Source organism: Brachionichthys hirsutus, chromosome 7, assembly GCF_040956055.1.
Source record: "Brachionichthys hirsutus isolate HB-005 chromosome 7, CSIRO-AGI_Bhir_v1, whole genome shotgun sequence".
Lineage (NCBI taxonomy): Eukaryota > Metazoa > Chordata > Actinopteri > Lophiiformes > Brachionichthyidae > Brachionichthys > Brachionichthys hirsutus.
The window spans coordinates 742,060-762,192 of NC_090903.1; the positions used below are offsets into that span (position 1 = coordinate 742,060).

Below are 20,133 nucleotides of genomic sequence, written 5' to 3' on the forward strand. Positions count from 1 at the left end.
ACGGAACCTAGGCCAGCGCAGCGGCACAGCGGGCCGGGCTGGCGCCCCACCCCCCCACCCCAACCCACCGCCGAGCTCGGGCAACCCCCCAAGCCAGCGAACCAGCATCTGGGGAATGGGAGTAGACAGCGCAGGGGCTTCAGCTCTATCAGACCCGATACAGCGATTTGGAGGGAGAATATTATTCCCTGGGATGGAGAGGAGGGAGCAAGAGGCTGGCCCACCATCCCACCCCAAGCCCAGCCCGCTAAGGCCCCACATGCCGCGCCAAGGCCAAAAATAAATAAATATTGAACCCACCAATACCCTGTTTATATAGTTCCCCAGATCCCTGACTGGGGAACTTTCCCAACACCGTGAATGTGTGAACACCCAGGAGCTATATACACATATATGTGGTGCATTAAAATTTGGGGCAGTTGGGGCCGGACGGGGGAAGCGGAGGAGGGCAACGGGGCACTTCTGCCCTGCGCCCTATGATGACGATGAATATATTTATTAGATAGAATGTTAGAGTACAAGTACAGTCACACAGTAGCATGTATTACAGTACAAGTACAGTCACACAGTAGCATGTATTACAGTACAAGTACAGTCACACAGTAGCATGTATTACAGTACAAGTACAGTCAAACATCCTGTCTAAGAGGAGCATTTCTAAAAAGCCCTTGCGGTCTTGTTTCCGTCAAAAGTCCTTCGTACATAAATCATCCACAATTAACAATACAAATAAAACTAATATTAAATTACTCAATTGATGCAACGTAACATTAGAAAAACAAAAATAAAATGTTTTTACACCGCCAGTGCAAACTAACAATTAATCTAAAATAAATTACACCACTGATGCAAAATGACAATGAATGCCAATAAATAACTTACATAAATTACAATAAATTACTAAAGCAATTAATACGTGCAATTAATAGGTGGACAAAAAAAAGGAGGGGGGGTTTGATCCGGAGAGAGTCGTGATGACTATCTCCGTTTCTGTCCCCCTAAAAGGTGTATTTTTAGGGCGGTTTTGAAGGAACGGCCCTATCCCTTATCTCCCCACCTAGCACCCACATGACCCCCTGTGGTGCATTAAAATGGAGGGGGGGGGGGATTGCAGAGGGACGCTGGGTGAACGCCCCCCAGCACCAGGCCCCCCAGGTGCATGTACCCTGTGTCTGTGTTTACAAATGTGTTACAAAGGTGGTGAGTTAAGAGGCACAGCACATGAGGCCCCAACCAATCAGGCGGGGTGAGGACAAACATCCCACCCACAGGTGTCAGAGGGCCCAACCATGCACAGGGCCTGGATCAAGCGCCGCCCCTGACGCATCCCACCCATCCCCCAGGAAGGAGGGAGCCACGAGGCCCCGGCGGGAGGCAGGATGCCGGAAGAGGGGAAAGGGGGAGACCACGAGGGGAGAGAAGAGGAGGCGAAGGAGAAGGGAGAGGGGCGAGGGGGAGGCAGGACAGGAGACAAGACCAAGAAGAAGAGGGCGAGCGGGGGACGGGGAGAGTGGAGGAGAGAGGTCAGAGAGGAGGGAGGGGAGGTGAGGGGGCCATGGCCACGCCTAGGTCACCAGCCGGACCCGGGCCGCTACTACCAGCAGAGGAGTGACAGACTGCGCCAGCTCAGTGCCGTCCCGAACGCATGAGCCAGCACCCTGGTATGGGAACCTAGGGGAACACCGGGGGCCGCCCGAGAAGCATGCGCCACCCAGTCACTACCGGTCACTACCCAAAGCTCGTGACCATAGGTGAGGGTAGGAACGGAGATCGACCGGTAAATCGAGAGCTTCTCCTTTCGGCTCAGCTCTCTCTTCACCATGACGGATCTGTGCAGAGTCCGCATCACTGCAGACGCTGCACCGATCCGTTTGTCAATCTCCCGCTCCATCCTTCCCTCACTCGTGAACAAGACCCCGAGGTACTTGAACTCCTCCACTTGGGGCAGGATCTCCTCCCCGACCTGGAGGGTGCACTCCACCCTTTTCCAGCTGAGAACCATGGCCTCGGATTTAGAGGTGCTGATTCTCATCCCGGCCGCTTCACATGCGGCTGCAAACCGATCCAGTGAGAGCTGGAGGGCACGGCCTGATGAAGCCAACAGGATCACGTCGTCTGCAAAAAGCAGCGACCCAATCCTGAGGTCACCAAACCGAACCCCCTCAACGCCCTGGCTGCACCTAGAAATTCTGTCCATAAAGGTTACGAACAGAATCGGTGATAAAGGGCAGCCCTGGCGGAGTCCAACCCGCACTGGAAATAGGTCCGACTTATTGTCAGCAACGCGGACCAAGCTCTGGCACCGGTCATACTCCCGGAGCACCCCCCACAGGACTCCCCGAGGGACACGGTCGAATGCCTTCTCCAAGTCCACAAAACACATGTGGACTGGTTGGGCAAACTCCCATGCACCCTCAAGGACCCTGCCGAGGGTGTAGAACTGGTCTACAGTTACACGGCCAGGACGAAAACCACATTGCTCCTCCTGAATCCGAGGTTCGACTATCCGGCGGACCCTCCTCTCCAGTACCCCTGAATAGACCTTACCGGGGAGGCTGAGGAGTGTGATCCCTCTGTAGTTGGAACACACCCTCCAGTCCCCCTTCTTATAAAGAGGGACCACCACCCCGGTCTGCCAATGGTATTGTTCCGGCGAAAATTGGCAAAAATGTTTTACTGTGTGATAAAAACATCGCTCATGGTTACCATGGTAGCGCTGCTGTGCACGTGCTCGCTATGAACGTACTTTTGCTTCCGGGTTTAGAGCATTTCTGGCAGAGCTGTTAGAGACAGAAATGAGGGACGCTGTCCTGCAGCATCTGTTAGAGACAGAAATGAGGGACGCTGTCCTGCAGCGTCTGTTAGAGACAGAAATGAGGGACGCTGTCCTGCAGCATCTGTTTGAGACAGGAATGAGGGACGCTGTCCTGCAGCATCTGTTTGAGACAGGAATGAGGGACGCTGTCCTGCAGCATCTGTTTGAGACAGAAATGAGGGACGCTGTCCTGCAGCATCTGTTAGAGACAGAAATGAGGGACGCTGTCCTGCAGCATCTGTTAGAGACAGAAATGAGGGACGCTGTCCTGCAGCGTCTGTTAGAGACAGAAATGAGGGACGCTGTCCTGCAGCATCTGTTTGAGACAGGAATGAGGGACGCTGTCCTGCAGCATCTGTTTGAGACAGGAATGAGGGACGCTGTCCTGCAGCATCTGTTTGAGACAGGAATGAGGGACGCTGTCCTGCAGCATCTGTTTGAGACAGAAATGAGGGACGCTGTCCTGCAGCATCTGTTAGAGACAGAAATGAGGGACGCTGTCCTGCAGCATCTGTTTGAGACAGAAAAGAGGGACGCTGTCCTGCAGCATCTGTTTAAGACAGAAATGAGGGATGCTGTCCTGCAGCATCTGTTTGAGACAGAACTGAGGGACGCTGTCCTGCAGCATCTAAGTAAGACAGGAATGAGGGACACTGTCCTGCAGCATCTGTTAGAGACAGAAATGAGGAACGCTGTCCTGCAGCATCTGTTAGAGACAGAAATGAGGGACGCTGTCCTGCAGCATCTGTTTGAGACAGGAATGAGGGACGCTGTCCTGCAGCATCTGTTTGAGACAGAAATGAGGGACGCTGTCCTGCAGCATCTGTTTGAGACAGAAATGAGGGACGCTGTCCTGCAGCGTCTGTTAGAGACAGAAATGAGCGATGCTGTCCTGCAGCATCTGTTTGAGACAGGAATGAGGGACGCTGTCCTGCAGCATCTGTTTGAGACAGAAATGAGAGACGCTGTCCTGCAGCATCTGTTTGAGACAGAACTGAGGGACGCTGTCCTGCAGTATCTGTTTGAGACAGGAATGAGGGACACTGTCCTGCAGCATCTGTTTGAGACAGAAATGAGGGACGCTGTCCTGCAGCATCTGTTTGAGACAGAAACGAGGGACGCTGTCCTGCAGCATCTGTTTGAGACAGGAATGAGGGACGCTGTCCTGCAGCATCTGTTTGAGACAGAAATGAGGGACGCTGTCCTGCAGCATCTGTTTGAGACAGAAATGAGGGACGCTGTCCTGCAGCATCTGTTAGAGACAGAAATGAGGGACGCTGTCCTGCAGCGTCTGTTAGAGACAGAAATGAGGGACGCTGTCCTGCAGCATCTGTTTGAGACAGGAATGAGGGACGCTGTCCTGCAGCATCTGTTTGAGACAGGAATGAGGGACGCTGTCCTGCAGCATCTGTTTGAGACAGGAATGAGGGACGCTGTCCTGCAGCATCTGTTTGAGACAGAAATGAGGGACGCTGTCCTGCAGCATCTGTTAGAGACAGAAATGAGGGACGCTGTCCTGCAGCATCTGTTTGAGACAGAAAAGAGGGACGCTGTCCTGCAGCATCTGTTTAAGACAGAAATGAGGGATGCTGTCCTGCAGCATCTGTTTGAGACAGAACTGAGGGACGCTGTCCTGCAGCATCTAAGTAAGACAGGAATGAGGGACACTGTCCTGCAGCATCTGTTAGAGACAGAAATGAGGAACGCTGTCCTGCAGCATCTGTTAGAGACAGAAATGAGGGACGCTGTCCTGCAGCATCTGTTTGAGACAGGAATGAGGGACGCTGTCCTGCAGCATCTGTTTGAGACAGAAATGAGGGACGCTGTCCTGCAGCATCTGTTTGAGACAGAAATGAGGGACGCTGTCCTGCAGCGTCTGTTAGAGACAGAAATGAGGGACGCTGTCCTGCAGCATCTGTTTGAGACAGAAATGAGGGACGCTGTCCTGCAGCATCTGTTTGAGACAGAAATGAGAGACGCTGTCCTGCAGCATCTGTTTGAGACAGAACTGAGGGACGCTGTCCTGCAGCAATAAGGTAGAATATGGGACCTTTACCTGCACAACGCTGTTTCAATATCCAGATTGAAGGTTTACCCTTAACCCAGTCGTTTATAAATCTTAACTGGCCACAAAGCTGATAGATTTTCATCGTCGGCATATCTAAACCACCCATCGAGGTTGGTAAATGCAATAGTGCCATTATAAGCTTAGCTCTACGCTTATTCCAGATAAACACGCTGAGCCGTCCATTTATGTCCATCAACACCCTTTTAGAAAACAAAACTGGAATCATTTGAATAGGATATAAAAGCTTCGGTAGTGGAAACATATTTGGTTAATTAAAAGATGTTTTGCTGTGTATTACGTATGACGGTACATGTAAAGGGTAAATTTAGGAATGTTCATATCCAGGAGGACTAAACTCATACAGGCAGAAGTCGCATGTCTGGCTGCAACTCTTCTTCTGTGGTTGGCATAATAATTGTACTCTTTGCATAAATCAATCAAATATAACTAAATATAATCACTTTTGACATGGTTGTTTAATGATAAATATGGCCCCCATTTGCCTTGTGATGACAGTTTAATCTATGCTAATGTCTAAATATGCCCTTCATGCTAATTTAATTCTCTCTGTTCTGCAGTGTAAGTGGTCCAGAAAGGGATTCATCAGAACCCGATGGGCCCTGGCTGAGTGGTAAGTGTAGCGCCACCCATCTCTGCCGCACTTCATAACGATTAGATCTAAAGATCTACCAAACATGAAATCACACAGAGTCAGTTACGCAGCCGGACCCTGTGCAGAGTTCCACGGAAGCAAGCAGGAATCTGGCTGGACCTCATCACATTAATCAAGCAGTTGCATATGGCAGATGACCAAAACAGAAACCATTACGTGGTTGAACCTGGAGAGGATTAATACAAAAGTTATGCATCGCAGAGGACTGGGGATCGGACGAAGGGGTGAAAGCCAAAGCCTGTCTAAGAGCAGCATTTCTAAACAGCCCTAGCGGTCTTGTTTCTGTTGAAAGTCCTTAGAACATAATTCATCGACAATTAACAATACAAATAAAACTAATATTAAATTACTCCATTGATGCTCCAGGGATGGGACTGCGCATCGGACTAAGGTGATTTAACCTTTCAATCCTATTGAATAAACTAGGGGCGATTGGTTTTGATAGCACATCAACAAACTGGATGAAATCGTACCTTGAGGGACGAGAACAAATGGTAGACATAAACGGAACCTTGTGCTCGTCCCTCCCGGTGAGCTGTGGGGTTCCTCAAGGCAGCATTCTAGGTCCGTTACTGTTCCTCCGATACATTAACGACATGAATGCTGCCTGTAACTGCAAATTGTTCCTGTTTGCTGATGACTCAGCACTCCTGATTTCGGGAGAGGACAAAGTGCAGGTTGAGGAAGCTCTCAGCTCTGAGGTCACCAGAATCCGTACTTGTCTTACGGATAACAAACTGTCACTACATCTTGGTAAAACAGAATCTATTCTTTTTGGGTCTAAACACTCTCTAAGTGAGATAAATGTTGATGATTTCAAGGTCACAGTCGATAATACAGTAATCTCCAGCAAAGAAGAGATTACCTATTTGGGCTGTGTTCTTGACAAATACCTGTCTGGTGATAGTATGGCAACTAAGGTGATCAAAAAAGTCAATCAGAGAACAAGATTTTTGGGCAGAATGTCTGCTTTTGTCTCCGGACGCTTGCTGGAGCCCTCGTTCAGCCCCTCTTTGACTATGCTAGCACCTCCTGGTATTCAAACATCAAAATGTCCCTGAAAACCAGGCTCCAAACCTCCCAAAACAAACTGATTCGGCTACTCCTCAATCTGGGGCCCATGACCCACCTTCTTCCTGGACATTTTGCTAGCCTAAAATGGCTCAGGGTAGAAGACAGGGTTCAACAGCTCAAAATGGGATTGGCATTTAAAATAGTCAATGCAGCTCTGCCCTCAGTCCCCTCAATCCCTGCATAGCTGAATAAACACCTCCACAGATTTAGTGACACCCACAGCCACAACACTAGAGGGAGCTCAAACAACAACCTGATTACCCCCTCCTATAGGACTAACATGGGTAAATCATCTTTTTACAATACTGCCCCCCAAGGGTGGAACTGTTTGACTCCTGCCCTCAAAACATGCACCTCTTTGGCCTCCTTCAAAACGGCCCTAAAAATACACCTTTCAGGGGGGCAGAAATGGAGATAGTCATCACGACTCTCTCCGGATCAAACCCCCCCCCCCCCCTTTTTTTGTACACCTACGTTGTACATATTATGTGTCTTTGTAATTTATTGTTATTTTATATCTGTGGAGTAATTTATTTTTAATGTATTGTTATTTTGCATCTAGTTAGTAATGTAATATTAGTTTTATTGTTAATTGTGGATGATTTATGTACGAAGGACTTTCAATGGAAACAAGACCGCAAGGGCTTTTTAGAAATGCTCCTCTTAGACAGGATGTTTGACTGTACTTGTACTGTAATACATGCTACTGTGTGACTGTACTTGTACTCTAACATTATATCTAATAAATATATTCTTCATCATCATCATCATCGGACTGGGGATCAGACTAAGGTGATCGGACTTGGAATCGGACTGGGGATCGGACTATGGTGATCGGACTGGGGATCGGAATTGGGATCGGACTCAGGAGTGAAAGCCAAAAATTGCAATCAAATATAAGACAGACATGAGAGGAGAGCTGGAACCGTAAGTGTTTGACAAGAAAAGGGGGCTGACAGAGATATGCATGCATCTGCTCAGGCTGCCGCTTGAGATCAGACCGAATCCTTGTGGCCGGCCTGCCTGACTCCAGGATAGCAGAAGAGTCCGGACTGATGGGATCAGGAGGCAGACTTTCAGCATTGCACATTGAGTTGTCGTCCTTTTCCCTGCAGGAGAAACCTACAGAAATGAGTGATGCGATTAGTGCTAGCATGCAGGATGCTTTAAAACAGCTGCTGCATGTCCAAAGAAGAAAGAAACATGAAAACACACCAAACCTCGTTCAGTTTTGTGACACTCTCATCCTATTAAAACCATTTAGCTGCACACACCCTTTGTGTTTTGGTCTGTGCTTTTATTTGAAATAACTAAAGTTGATTATTTTTCTTTTTTTAACTGAGAAAGAACAGTGTTATGTTAATTTTTCTTTTGTGCACATACTTATCACAAATATTTGCATAAAGTAGGGCTTTCCCACATGATATGAAATGTATCATAATTTCAAACGTATTCCTCAGTGGCATAAATAATGAGAAATAAGATATAAAAAAACTTCATTTTTTTTACATGGCCATCAAGCAAGCACCAGAATTCCTGTAAATTATGATTATACTGCACATGTCATTTAAGATGTGCAAAATTCATGAAAATGCTCTCAGAGCCAAGATGGCTAAATTTGCAGCCAGTGCCTCTATCAGTACATTGTTATCTAAAATGACATTTTAAAGAGATATAATCAGTCGCTGATTTAGGTCATGTGTTGTCCTTTCATCCCAGCTCCTTTGATCTGGTCAACATCCACCTTTTCCATGACGCTTCCAACTTGGTGGCGTGGGAGAAAAGTCCGTCTGTCTACTCTGGGACGAGGCAGAAGGCGCTCGGTTACGTCTTAGACAGGTACTGCACATGCTGCACACCATATGTCCCTTAGCTTTTCATCCGCCATCAGAAGAGACAAGGACAGGTAGGAGGAGAGTCAAAAACAAAAGACGGATGGGGAGTGATAGAGAGACAGAACCGGAGAAGACAAAAATATAATGTAACATTGAGGCTGCTGAACAAGGGACTGACTAAAGAGCTGCTACATAAAGCTATACATGCTAATGCTAGCGATATGGCCATCAGTGTGGAGCACCACGGACAGAAGGACCTGAAAGAGAGAGAGGGACAAAAAGAGGGAGAGAGAGTACAAGACTACAGGGAAGAGAGAGAGATTACTCACATATATTTATAACATGAATAACCAGATAAAGGGGGAGGAGCTCAGTGTGTCATATAAAGCCAGATTATTAGAGATGAGCGCTGCGCCACCAAACGTAGGATGTACACCGTCTCTCCTAATGAGACCAGGTTTTCCCCAGAATTTCTGCCAGTTATCTACGAAGCCCACGTTGTTTTCCGGACACCACCTAGACAGCCAGCGGTTGAATGACGACATGCGGCTAAACATATCGTCACCCGTCAGATTGGGGAGGGGGCCAGAGAAAACTACGGAGTCCGACATAGTCCTAGCAAAGCTACACACCGACTCAATATTTTCCTTTTCCAACTTGTCTGCATTTGTGCTCGAAAATGACAACATACAGTACATGATGTCAATCATTGTTCGAGTTTCATGCAGATTAGCCTATTATGTTTTATTAAGTTCTTAATTTATTAATTTCCTACATTGCACCATCGAGGGCTGTGCCACACCACAGCGAAACATGGAACCAACAAGACAGACAGACATAAAGTGAGGCATAGACAGTGATCTGAAAAAGTGCAGTGGATTCATTTGGGCTCTTTGTTTCCACCCCTTTCATCTAACCATAATTCAAAGAGTTATCCCTAAACACCAGATTTACAAAGGTCTCAAGAGGAGAGTCTGGATCAGGTCTCAGGAGATCTGAGGAAGAAGAGGCAGAGCAGAGTGAGGGCCACAGACACCAACTGTTGCGTCCCGTAGGGCTAACGAGCAGAGAGGACCCAAAAATGCGGAGACAGAGCCGGGAAACAAAACAGAGTCTTTAATAGCTCTCAAACAAAAAACACTCAGCCTAAAACGGTACTGAGGGGTGGACGGGCTGGACGGGCTGGAACGTCCGGTAAGAAAACAACACAAAAATCGCAGCCAAACAAAAGCGCAGAAAGAACAGCTGGGCTGGTAATTAACTCAGACAAACAAAGTCCAAATACTCGGCTGAGTTCAGAAACGGCAGAGAACGGAACGGCTTCACCAAAAGAGCTGGGACTGGAGCTGGAAACAGGAACGGACCGGGGGTGACCGGGAAACAGGCACGGGAGACATTTGGGTGATCTGGTGATCGGAGAGCTGGTGACCGAGGGACTTTAAGCAGTTGGGGAATTGGATGATTGGTCCCAGGTGTGTCTGCTCTGATAGATTGCTGGTGTGATGGGCCTGGCATGCATGAAAGCTCCACTAATGGAAAGAGCTGTCACCCCGGGTGCAACAAGGGCAGCACGGACCCCCCTAGCACGCCCCAAGCCGCAACAGCTCCCAGAGAACAGAAGGCTGGCCTGGCGCCCCACTGGTACCCACCACCATGCCCCCACAACCAGTGCCCCCCCACCCCCCCAGCTAAACATGTGACACACTTAGCAGGACAGAGGAGAAGCCATCGCTAGCTAGCACTGCTAACTGCTGCTCGGTAGTTAGCTAATTAATCCACTCTAACAGTATCAAAGGAAACTGCCCAACAAAGTTGTAAAATTGGTGGAACTAATCCGCTATCAAATAATATTACAAGCAGATGTTAAATTTATGTGTGAATCATTTTCCGTGGCAGAGAGCACACAACCAAACCGTGCAACAAGCAAACAGGAAGTGACACGCTGGCTCACCGGGGTACGTCCCTATGCCGACCTCCATCCATCACATGCTCAAGAACTTCCCCTTGGCATGTCTCATGCAATCAAATAGCTTGTTGGGGATAACTGGTTTTTCACAGGTTCTTCAATAAAAATCCAGGAGACAGCAGGAAGTACAAGATGTTTACTTTCAGCGGCTCTGTGAAACGGCAATACAGAAAAAATGAATCGAAGTATTCAATTTGTAAATTTGTAATATGTTTCACTATCTTTCATATGAACAAACACAGAGTCATTAATTCTTATGTGCATTAGCTTCATGCTAACATAACATTGAAAATGCCATTGGCATCGCTCCAGTTTAGGGTTTACCCCTCTGACGGGCAAAAGGATGTAAGATCAAGGCTTTGGTGCAATACAAAATACCAATTCCTTAAGATAAAACACATATTTCTTTGTAATACTATGTGGTCACGTACAGTATGATGTATTGTGATATGATATCAAATGCTTGTCCAGCGAGAGAAATATTATTGTATTTTTTTCATCCAATGGAAGACTAATATGGAATATGCCAGTACCATTGCTGGCCAGCAGGCTTCAGTAAAGAATATCGCTTCATTAGGTTTCGGTTTTATTTAAAACCTAAGTACCTCCAATGAAAAGACATTTTACAGAGTCAAATGTTCAAGTAGAGAATGTTGTATTTGAAGTCAGTCTGGGGAGAGCTTCTCACTTTCAGGCTACTAGTCAAGTTCTCTTACTTCTTGTCTACCTATAGTTAATTTGCCCACCTGTTATTTTTACCAGTCCATCCTATACAGCTGGTTAAAGTTGACCCTGTTCTACAGTAGATAGAATTGGAACAAGTGAAGACCAAATGTCAAATTGTTGTATTTTGCCAATAAGAGGAGTTACTCTAGTCTAGACACTGTCCAACTTACGTCACTTCAAATGCCCTCTTGGGAGTGCAAATGCAAGCAGAGAAAATGCTGTGAAGGTCGTTCTCGGGGGAACTCCCAAGGGGCGTTTCTTTGACGAGAGTACCCAGCAGAAAAACGCAGTCACGTGCCCCGGGGGAAGAACAGCTTGACCTTTTGGAGCTCAGCCTCCAGGCCCAGTTGACATTCTGTACAGTAATAAAATCGATGTTGATTCATATTTGAAATGTTCACGTTTGAATAGTCGTGCTCCCAAACAATTGTATTCCCAGTCCTTAGAATAAACTCACTCTTCTGACAGCAAGTTTTACAGTCATTTAAATTAGCTTCTATAGAAGTATTCCAGCCACAGGGGTTATATCTTGTGGTTATCCCAATAGTCCTTGATATAGTTATAGAGGCAGGAAAGTAGTGAGTCGGTTTGGGGGAATCCTCCGGGCACAGATCCGAATCCCCGGACTGAGAGAAAGCTGCCGGTGGCGAGGGAAGGGCGGCGGAGCACAAAGGGTCCCGGGGCTCTGTAAAGGCCAGTGAATAATGGGCCGGCTCTTTCACAGGGACTGCTAACCTTTTGGCAGCCACCAGCAAACTCCATTCTCCTGTGCTGATCTGCAAGGACAATGTGGCCGGGCCGGCCTTTGACGAAGGCGCTACCACCAACAGTGTTCCCATTCAGCGGCTGGTTGGGAACCATCTTTTTTACCATTGTCCTAACTCTGACTCCTACCCCCAGGAAAAAGGACAGGCACAATATTTAAAGCCACCCCCCCGCCCCCCCTCCTTCTCGCTCTCTTCACACTCCTCTCCGAGCTTAAAGCTCTCATTATGGAATGGGACAGGAGGGGGGGCTGCTGGACACTCCACCGGTGCAGCTCCACTGTAGTTGCATCACTGCTGGGACCGGCTATAACGATATGGAAGATGTCGGATCCTCCTTTGTGGCCTTTCAAACTCCTAAACTTCTCACATGTCCACACTGCTTGTCACATCCAACAACATTAGCAGTGAGGGGGGGTCCCCATAGAACAAAGAGGAAATGTGTGAGCTCCGTCTCCGAATTGTTCTCCAGTGCTTTGAGAATGCAGGTGTGTCCTGAGGGCATATCCTGCCTGCATTTGCCTTTAGAGACAAAAAGACAACTTGTTCACGTGGCAAAAAAATATTTCAATATTATCATGAATAAATCAAAATGATGTTTTTTAAATTTTTCCTGCGCCAGACAAATTATGTAACGATGAATTGTAGCCAGTCTAGAGAATGGAAAACACGGCTTCCTATGAAACGACAGCAATCCCCCCCCCCCTTAAAATCCCTTTTGTGTGGTGAAGTTTGTTTCCTTTTTCCAACCTCTATTCAGAGTGGCTGCTCCGGTTCAGGGGAGAACAGTTTTACATTACAACTGTGAAATCCGGCCACAATGGTGCCCTTTGTGGCGCACCATTATTTTCACACCAATATAGTCCATTGTCACAGCGTTGAAGTTAATTTGATCAACATTGGGGACATTTAACTGTTTTGTTCACTGAAAAGGCTCGTTTCATGCTCATTTTCTGGCCATTGAGAAGCAATGACTGGCAGAAAAATAATGTCGCCCTTAACAATTCAAAGCAATTAGTTTCCCATGGGGAGGCAGCGGGCCGCGCTGGCCACCGCACAGCGGCGCTTTGTACCCCCCTGGACGGTCATCAGTCAGCTGTCACAGCGTCTCAAAGAGCACTCCAATCGAAACGTTGCTCTTTAGGCCTTTCCCAGAACAACAGGCTGAAAGAGACAAGAGAGGCTGGGGGGCGTCCAGCCAGTAGACACGTTGAGATGCTGGAGGGAGGGCTGGATATTCACGGGGGGGTCCTCCGTAGACCCAGAAGGAATCCTTTAAGAGGACTCTGTGTGTGTGTGTTGTGGGTGCAGCTTCCGTGTCATATGCAGACACGTTATTGACACACAGAGTTCGTAGCGTAGCAGCTAGCTTGCGGGCATGCGTGTGTGTTACGCTGGATTGGAGGGGTTAATCTTTCCCACACACACACAGTTATCCAGCAGTCATGCTGAGGGACACGCACGCGTCCAGAAACCGCTTCCCAACGCCGGTTTATATCTCAAGGCGATTCTTTGACAGACTGGATTCAGTGTGAACTTTGTTTTACAGACAGCAGCTGTCCGTCCGTCCATCAGCAAGATAACTCAAAACGTTCTCAACAGATCTTGATAAAAGTGTTAGGGAATGTTGGGAATGTTACGAGGAACAGTTGAATACATTTTGGTGATGATCCAGAAGAGATCTTGGATTCTGGATTGCTTAGACATTTTCGGTTCATTGGAGTCAATGGGGCTTCAACATTTGTTCCTCACTATCTCAGTTGATTATTGACCAATGTTTATGGAATTTAACACAGCCATGTAGGATGGGGTTCTCTATCTTACCACCAAATTTCATCCGGATCGGTTCCGGAACGCAGATTGTGTCGCAATCCAGATTTTTCCATTTACTTATAACGGAGGCTTTTTCAAAAAATCCTATCTTGTAAAATCTGCATTCAATTCAGTCACCGACAATCACAGTCATAAAGGGGTCCGATATGAACATGAGTTCTGGATCTGATCCAGAATGAGGTCAGGAACGTTAAACCCCCTTTGTGATGGTTGCTATAGTGACTGTTACTGCCCTGCACAGCTGCAGAGGCGTCGTTGACCTGAAAGAGACGCACCTGTTACACGTCTCACCTGTTTTTGGACATTCAATAATGTCTCTCTCATTCCCTCCACCAAGGAGGTTCTGTTTCTGCAGCCTTCACCAAGACACTGGAATTAGTAGTGGACCAAAAGCTCTAGATCCAGATCCAGAAGAATCTGCCATCACCTCACATGTTCTGATGTGTTGGTTCCACCTTTGCTCAAAGCTCTCGGACTTTTCCGTTAACCTTCCCATGACCGCATTGGCATCCTTGCATCCCCCAGCACCCTGTCTTTCCTGGTGTTCTTGCTGGGGTGGGCTTCACCATCCTGACAGGGGGATGAGGGGAAAGCTGCCCAGTGGTGTCAAAGGTCCTGTCGGGGGCCACCCCTGGCCTATTCAGGAAGATGTCACCCAGCACATTCTTCACGTTAACAGTCTCCCAAATTCTCCACTTTCACTTACAATGGCCGACTTCGCTGAGTGCAGCTATTGTGTGCAAAGTTGAATCTGACCAGCCGATGTTTTGGAGCCACCTTGTCAATATAATAATGACATGGCCCCTCGTTGCACCCTCATAATCTATTATCCAGTCTATTATGGTTTAGCTGTCAATCACACTGTGGTGAGCCGGCGGCTGCTGTTGCACCTTGATGGAGCTACGTATGAGCTTTTTAAATGAGAATAACATGCTGTGTTGTTGTTGTTTGTTGCTTGTGTGCTGCTTGTATGACGTAGTAGAAGTGAGATCAGAAAGTAGCTTTTTGATGGTGAATTAAGAAGCCGGGGACCAGAGTCAGGCGCCGCTTTATAAATTAGCATCTAACCTGTTTTTGTGGGGCCCCAAAGAAGGCCTGACGATAGCCGGATCCCAAAGATGTGAGCATCCTCTTTCTGGCCTGTTTATAGACTGTGTCCTTGTCCATTACAGGCTGCCGAGATGAACTGTGATGATGCTAATGGAGCCCCCGTTGAGATGGAGTGATGAAGGGCCCCAAAGCTTAGGACCCCCCACCCTCAGACTCCTTTCACGCCCAGTAGCTGTAGCTAATGTTGCAATTCTTCGTGTCCCCCACAAAGGCCAAGGAAAAAGTGGACTTTCACACCAGCGGGTCACCATGAGTGCTTGAGGAAGCGGCCGTGTAAACAGAGTGTTACCTTCTGACCTGTGACTGATACCTTGGAGCCGCAGACAAAACCGCCCGCGGCGAGTGTTCAACGCGGCTGTTAAAGGACAAAGCTGCAGGCCGCGGAGGAGGAAGACCACCAGGCTGGGGAGAACACACGTCTAGTAGACATAGAAAACACATACATATATAAATATATATATTTCCCATATGAAATAGTGTTAAAGGTGCCATATTATGAAAAACTCACTTTCCCATGTTTCTACACTATTCTGGTGATTTTGGGTCCTGATCAACCCAAAACAGCAAAACAAACCATCCAGTCAATCCTTCGTAGTTTGGTAGGTCCGTAATCACCTCCTGAAACACGTCTGGAAGAAATCCCCCCCTTCTGACATCACAAGGGGCAAATGTGCTCATGATGTGTGTGTACATGCGTCCCCTTGTCCGCGTACTCTTCACCGTCATGGTGACGAGGAAGCTGAGCCGAAAGGCGAAGCTCTCCATTTACCGGTCAGTCTCCGTTCATACCCTCACCTGCCGGTCGATCTCCGTTCCTACCCTCACCTGCCGGTCGATCTCCGTTCATACCCTCACCTGCCGGTCGGTCTCCGTTCATACCCTCACCTGCCGGTCGATCTCCGTTCCTACCCTCACCTGCCGGTCGGTCTCCGTTCCTACCCTCACCTGCCGGTCGGTCTCCGTTCCTACCCTCACCTGCCGGTCGATCTCCGTTCATACCCTCACCTGCCGGTCGGTCTCCATTCATACCCTCACCTGCCGGTCGATCTCCGTTCCTACCCTCACCTGCCGATCGATCTCCGTTCCTACCCTCACCTGCCGGTCGATCTCCGTTCCTACCCTCACCTGCCGGTCGATCTCCGTTCCTACCCTCACCTGCAGGTCGGTCTCCGTTCCTACCCTCACCTGCCGGTCGATCTCCGTTCATACCCTCACCTGTCGGTCGGTCTCCGTTCCTACCCTCACCTGCCGGTCGATCTCCGTTCCTACCCTCACCTGCCGGTCGATCTCCGTTCCTGCCCTCACCTGCCGGTCGATCTCCGTTCCTACCCTCACCTGCCGGTCGGTCTCCGTTCATACCCTCACCTGCCGGTCGATCTCCGTTCATACCCTCACCTGCCGGTCGATCTCCGTTCCTGCCCTCACCTGCCGGTCGATCTCCGTTCATACCCTCACCTGCCGGTCGGTCTCCGTTCCTACCCTCACCTGCAGGTCGATCTCCGTTCCTACCCTCACCTGCCGGTCGGGAGGTGAGGGCAGCCAGCTGACGTGACTCCCCGTACAGTATTAAACAGTATTTAATACAGTTACCAGTACACATTCACCAGGGCGTTCTCATTATTGAGGATTGCCGACACTAGATTTCGAGCTGACTCGCTCAGAGTGATCCTCGTCTATTAATGACACAAGATCGCAGCAGCGCCGTGATAATGTCAGCGATCATTCAATAAGTGTATGTATATATATATATATATATCGGAGTTTGAAATATATATATCAGCGTTTTTTATATATATATATATCGGAGTTCGGTCCATATTCTCAAACTTCACTTTTTATATATATATATATAATACGTTCCTGAACGGCATGCCATAATATATATATATATTATGGCATGCCGTTCTCCACTTCCTCCAGTCAAACTCAGCCCCTCGATCCCCGTCTCAGACTCATGGATAAGAAGTGGACATGCTTTACTACAGCTGCCCAGAGCTCAGGCCCTCCACTGGGAAGAGGCACTTCTCTTGATACAGCCCCCTAAATTTATTGTTATGCAGGACTGAGACCAGTGAGATTTATTCTCACGGTTAGTGGAGACCGTGAGCCAAGCATCCTGAGTCATTAATTACTCGGGAGCCGGTGCTCCATCCACCTTCATTTTCTATATCTGCTTTGTAGAAAGCCACTTTTAAGTGGGTGATGAGGAATACGAGTCAATTATACGTCGCTTAGATGTGTGTTTTTTAATCATTAGGATGCTAGCTCTGGCAAGGTTTTGGAAATTTGGAAGCATTCCATGATAGAGATTATCAATACTCTATAAATCCAATTACATTATACTCATTACACTTTAATAGCGATGCTTGCAGTGCTTAAAAACATTTTCAAGAGAAGACACACAAAATATATTGGATTAAAGCATACATCAGGGTCACTGAGCACGATCAAGTTGACCTTGATTGACAAAGAACCTGCTGCATCAGGTAAATGGAATCTTTCAAGATGTTCGAGAGAGTTTCCATCTTTGTTTCAGTCGATAAGCCCATGAGTAAATGTGCAGAGATCTTTCTGCAGTGATGTGCAGCCAGGGTTCAGTTGGTGTGGGGAGCACAACCAGAGCCTCATGGGTAGTCGGCGTGGTTTTGCTACTCCTACGGCTGCTGTCTCGCTGCCTCTGCGTTGTGTTGTGTAACGAACAATGAAGGTCCACACACGGACGGGTTCTGTCGTCACGTTGACTGGATTTATACAAAAAAAATGTACATGAGCACATCTCAGGGACCGCTCTCGTCGACTGCTCCTCCCAGCGTGTTCAGACACGAAGTGCTGGGGGGGGAAGCAGGAAAGAGGGAACTTGGGCAAAAACGTAGGATGGAGAGCCAGGAGGGACAAAATGCTCCACAGCATAAATACCCAAAGATGTACATTAGAACAAAAATGAAATAAAAACGTGTGTAATTATAAAAGGAAAACAAGGCAAATACATTACCGTAATTCCCGGTGTACAAGCCGCTACTTTTTTCCAATATTTTGAGCCTTGCGGTTTATGCAACGACGCGGCAAATTTACGTATATTTTCCCACTTTTGTTACGAGCCGTGTTTCGTTAAAGCCTATTTATTTTCGTTACGAAATTAACGCCCGCCCGCCCGGAGGGAAAGCCCCTCTTGCGCGTAGCTGGGGAGATCCGCGAGAAGGGCCCGGCGCGCGTCCAGAGTCGCCGCCGCCGGACCGCCGTACCCGGTCCCCCGCCGCCTGTCCGCCATCCGCTACGCGGCGTCGGACGCGCCGCCCCGCGGGGAAGGAACCCGCCCCCTCGACCTCCCGGGCGTCCCCACCCCTGCCGCACCACGCTCCCGCGGCCCCCAGCCGCTGCTCGAGCCCAGCCCCGCTTCGCACCCCAGCCCGACCAACCCAGCCCTTAGAGCCAATCCTTATCCCGAAGTTACGGATCTGATTTGCCGACTTCCCTTGATCTGCCAGAGGCTGTTCACCTTGGAGACCTGCTGCGGATATCGTTACGAGCCGTGTTCCGTTAAATATCATTTGTTTCAATGTACCGGTAGACACCTGCAGTTTACGAATATGTGCGGCTTATTTTTGTACAAAATAAATATTTTTTTAAAATTCAGTGGGTGCGGCTTTTTCACAGGTGCGCATAATAGTTCAGCAATTACGGTAATATAAAATAAATAAATACATCCCCTGTATGCAGGATTTAACTGTACACATATTTACTCCGTTACACTGCCATAATGTTTTGACGCATTGATTCGCTGTTTGGCGTCTGAAGAGTAAAGAGCAGTAACCCACCTTTGTCCCTGAGTCATTCCTCATCCTGCCACATGGTGACCCCGTTTTGAACATGCTCGAGGCGGCAGAAGACAGCGTTTCCTCTTCAGCCGTGTCGGCCGGACTCCCGCCGCCGTCCGGTTTCACCGCGTCAGTGAAGCTTTCAGAGTTCTGGCACAACGACCCGGCATGGATCCGGCATAAAATAAGAAAAAAAAACATAATAAAATGAATATTCAAAAAAGAGTGAGAAGAAGTAAAACTTATTTACTCCCACCCCTTGTCCTTAAGTAAATGGCATAATAAACTTCCTACTATCTCCTCCATACTTACAGTACATAGATACATACCGTATTTTCACGACCTTATGACGCACCTGGTGATTCGCCGCAGTCTCATTAACAGCTGATTTTTCGGTATTTTAAACGTACAAAGGGCGCGCGGATCAAAAGGCGCCGGCATGATAGGTGCGCAAAATAAAGCAGGAGCAAAACTGAGTTTGGTACTCACATCTTTAATCGTCATCAATCAAACAAGCATACTGGTGCGCGTTTTAAGAAATAGAGCCGGAGCAAAACAGAGTCATTAATCAAACCCATCAAAGTCCTCATCCTCCGTTTCTGTAGTGAACAGCTGCGCTAGATCTCCGTCAAACATGCCGGCCTCTTTCTTCACTGTCAGAGTCACTTTCCGTGCGGCGGGATGCCGGCTTCTGCGAAGGCTCGAACAACAATGCTAGCAGACAGTTAGCCGAAGCAGCTACAATCCAGTCAAACGGTGGCGCTGCGCTGCCTTCCACTCTGAGTGGAACTGTGTTCTCCTTCTGTCGTCCAGCGCTCCCACGCAGCTCGCAGTTTAACGTTGAACAGTTGGAGTTCTTTGGTTAATCCACCGGGGATAATGCTGAAAAGCTAGCTTGCTAGTTAGCCTGTTAGCGCGTTAGCTTGCTTCACTCCAGTTTAGACCGTATCGGTGAGATCGCCGCGCACGGAGTTGCCGATCGCAGGAGCCGAGTTGCTGCAGGTCTTCTTCTTGCTTCCTCCTCTTCCTCCATGGATTCATTAATGCTGGATTCTCTCTCCGCTGCTCTATTCCCGTGTTCTGCTGCGGGACCGGCAGCCGCTTCATCAGCGCCATAATAGTTTACTATGGTGAAGTGCATCGGCAGATATCACTCCGCGAGGCGCCTGACTGAGTCCGCCTTACAACAACAAATACGCCGCGCGGACCAATGGACGCGCGGCACATTTAGAAACAAATCTAAGACTTTTAGGCACGTCCTATGGGTGTGAAAATACGGTACATGCGTATATTCACACACACACACTATATGCATTAATATATATAAACATACACACATCGCCAAATACATTCATCAATTAACACATGTACAGTCCCACATAAATCTATACAAGTACAATATACACAACTTCAGAAAAGAGACGAGCCGAACAAACCAAAGCAAGGAAAGAAAA

At 48.1% G+C, this 20,133-nt stretch overlaps 1 protein-coding gene across 1 annotated transcript in view; it reads left to right on the top strand.

Annotated features, from left to right (window-relative positions):
* LOC137895919 (inositol polyphosphate-5-phosphatase A-like) overlaps window positions 1–20,133 on the top strand; it is a 194,418-nt gene that overhangs the window by 108,768 nt on the left and 65,517 nt on the right. The window contains exons 7-8 of the mRNA XM_068741446.1: window positions 5,462–5,514; window positions 8,350–8,469. Of these exons, the coding sequence (XP_068597547.1) occupies window positions 5,462–5,514; window positions 8,350–8,469 (173 nt within the window). The remainder of the gene's footprint in view (window positions 1–5,461; window positions 5,515–8,349; window positions 8,470–20,133) is intronic.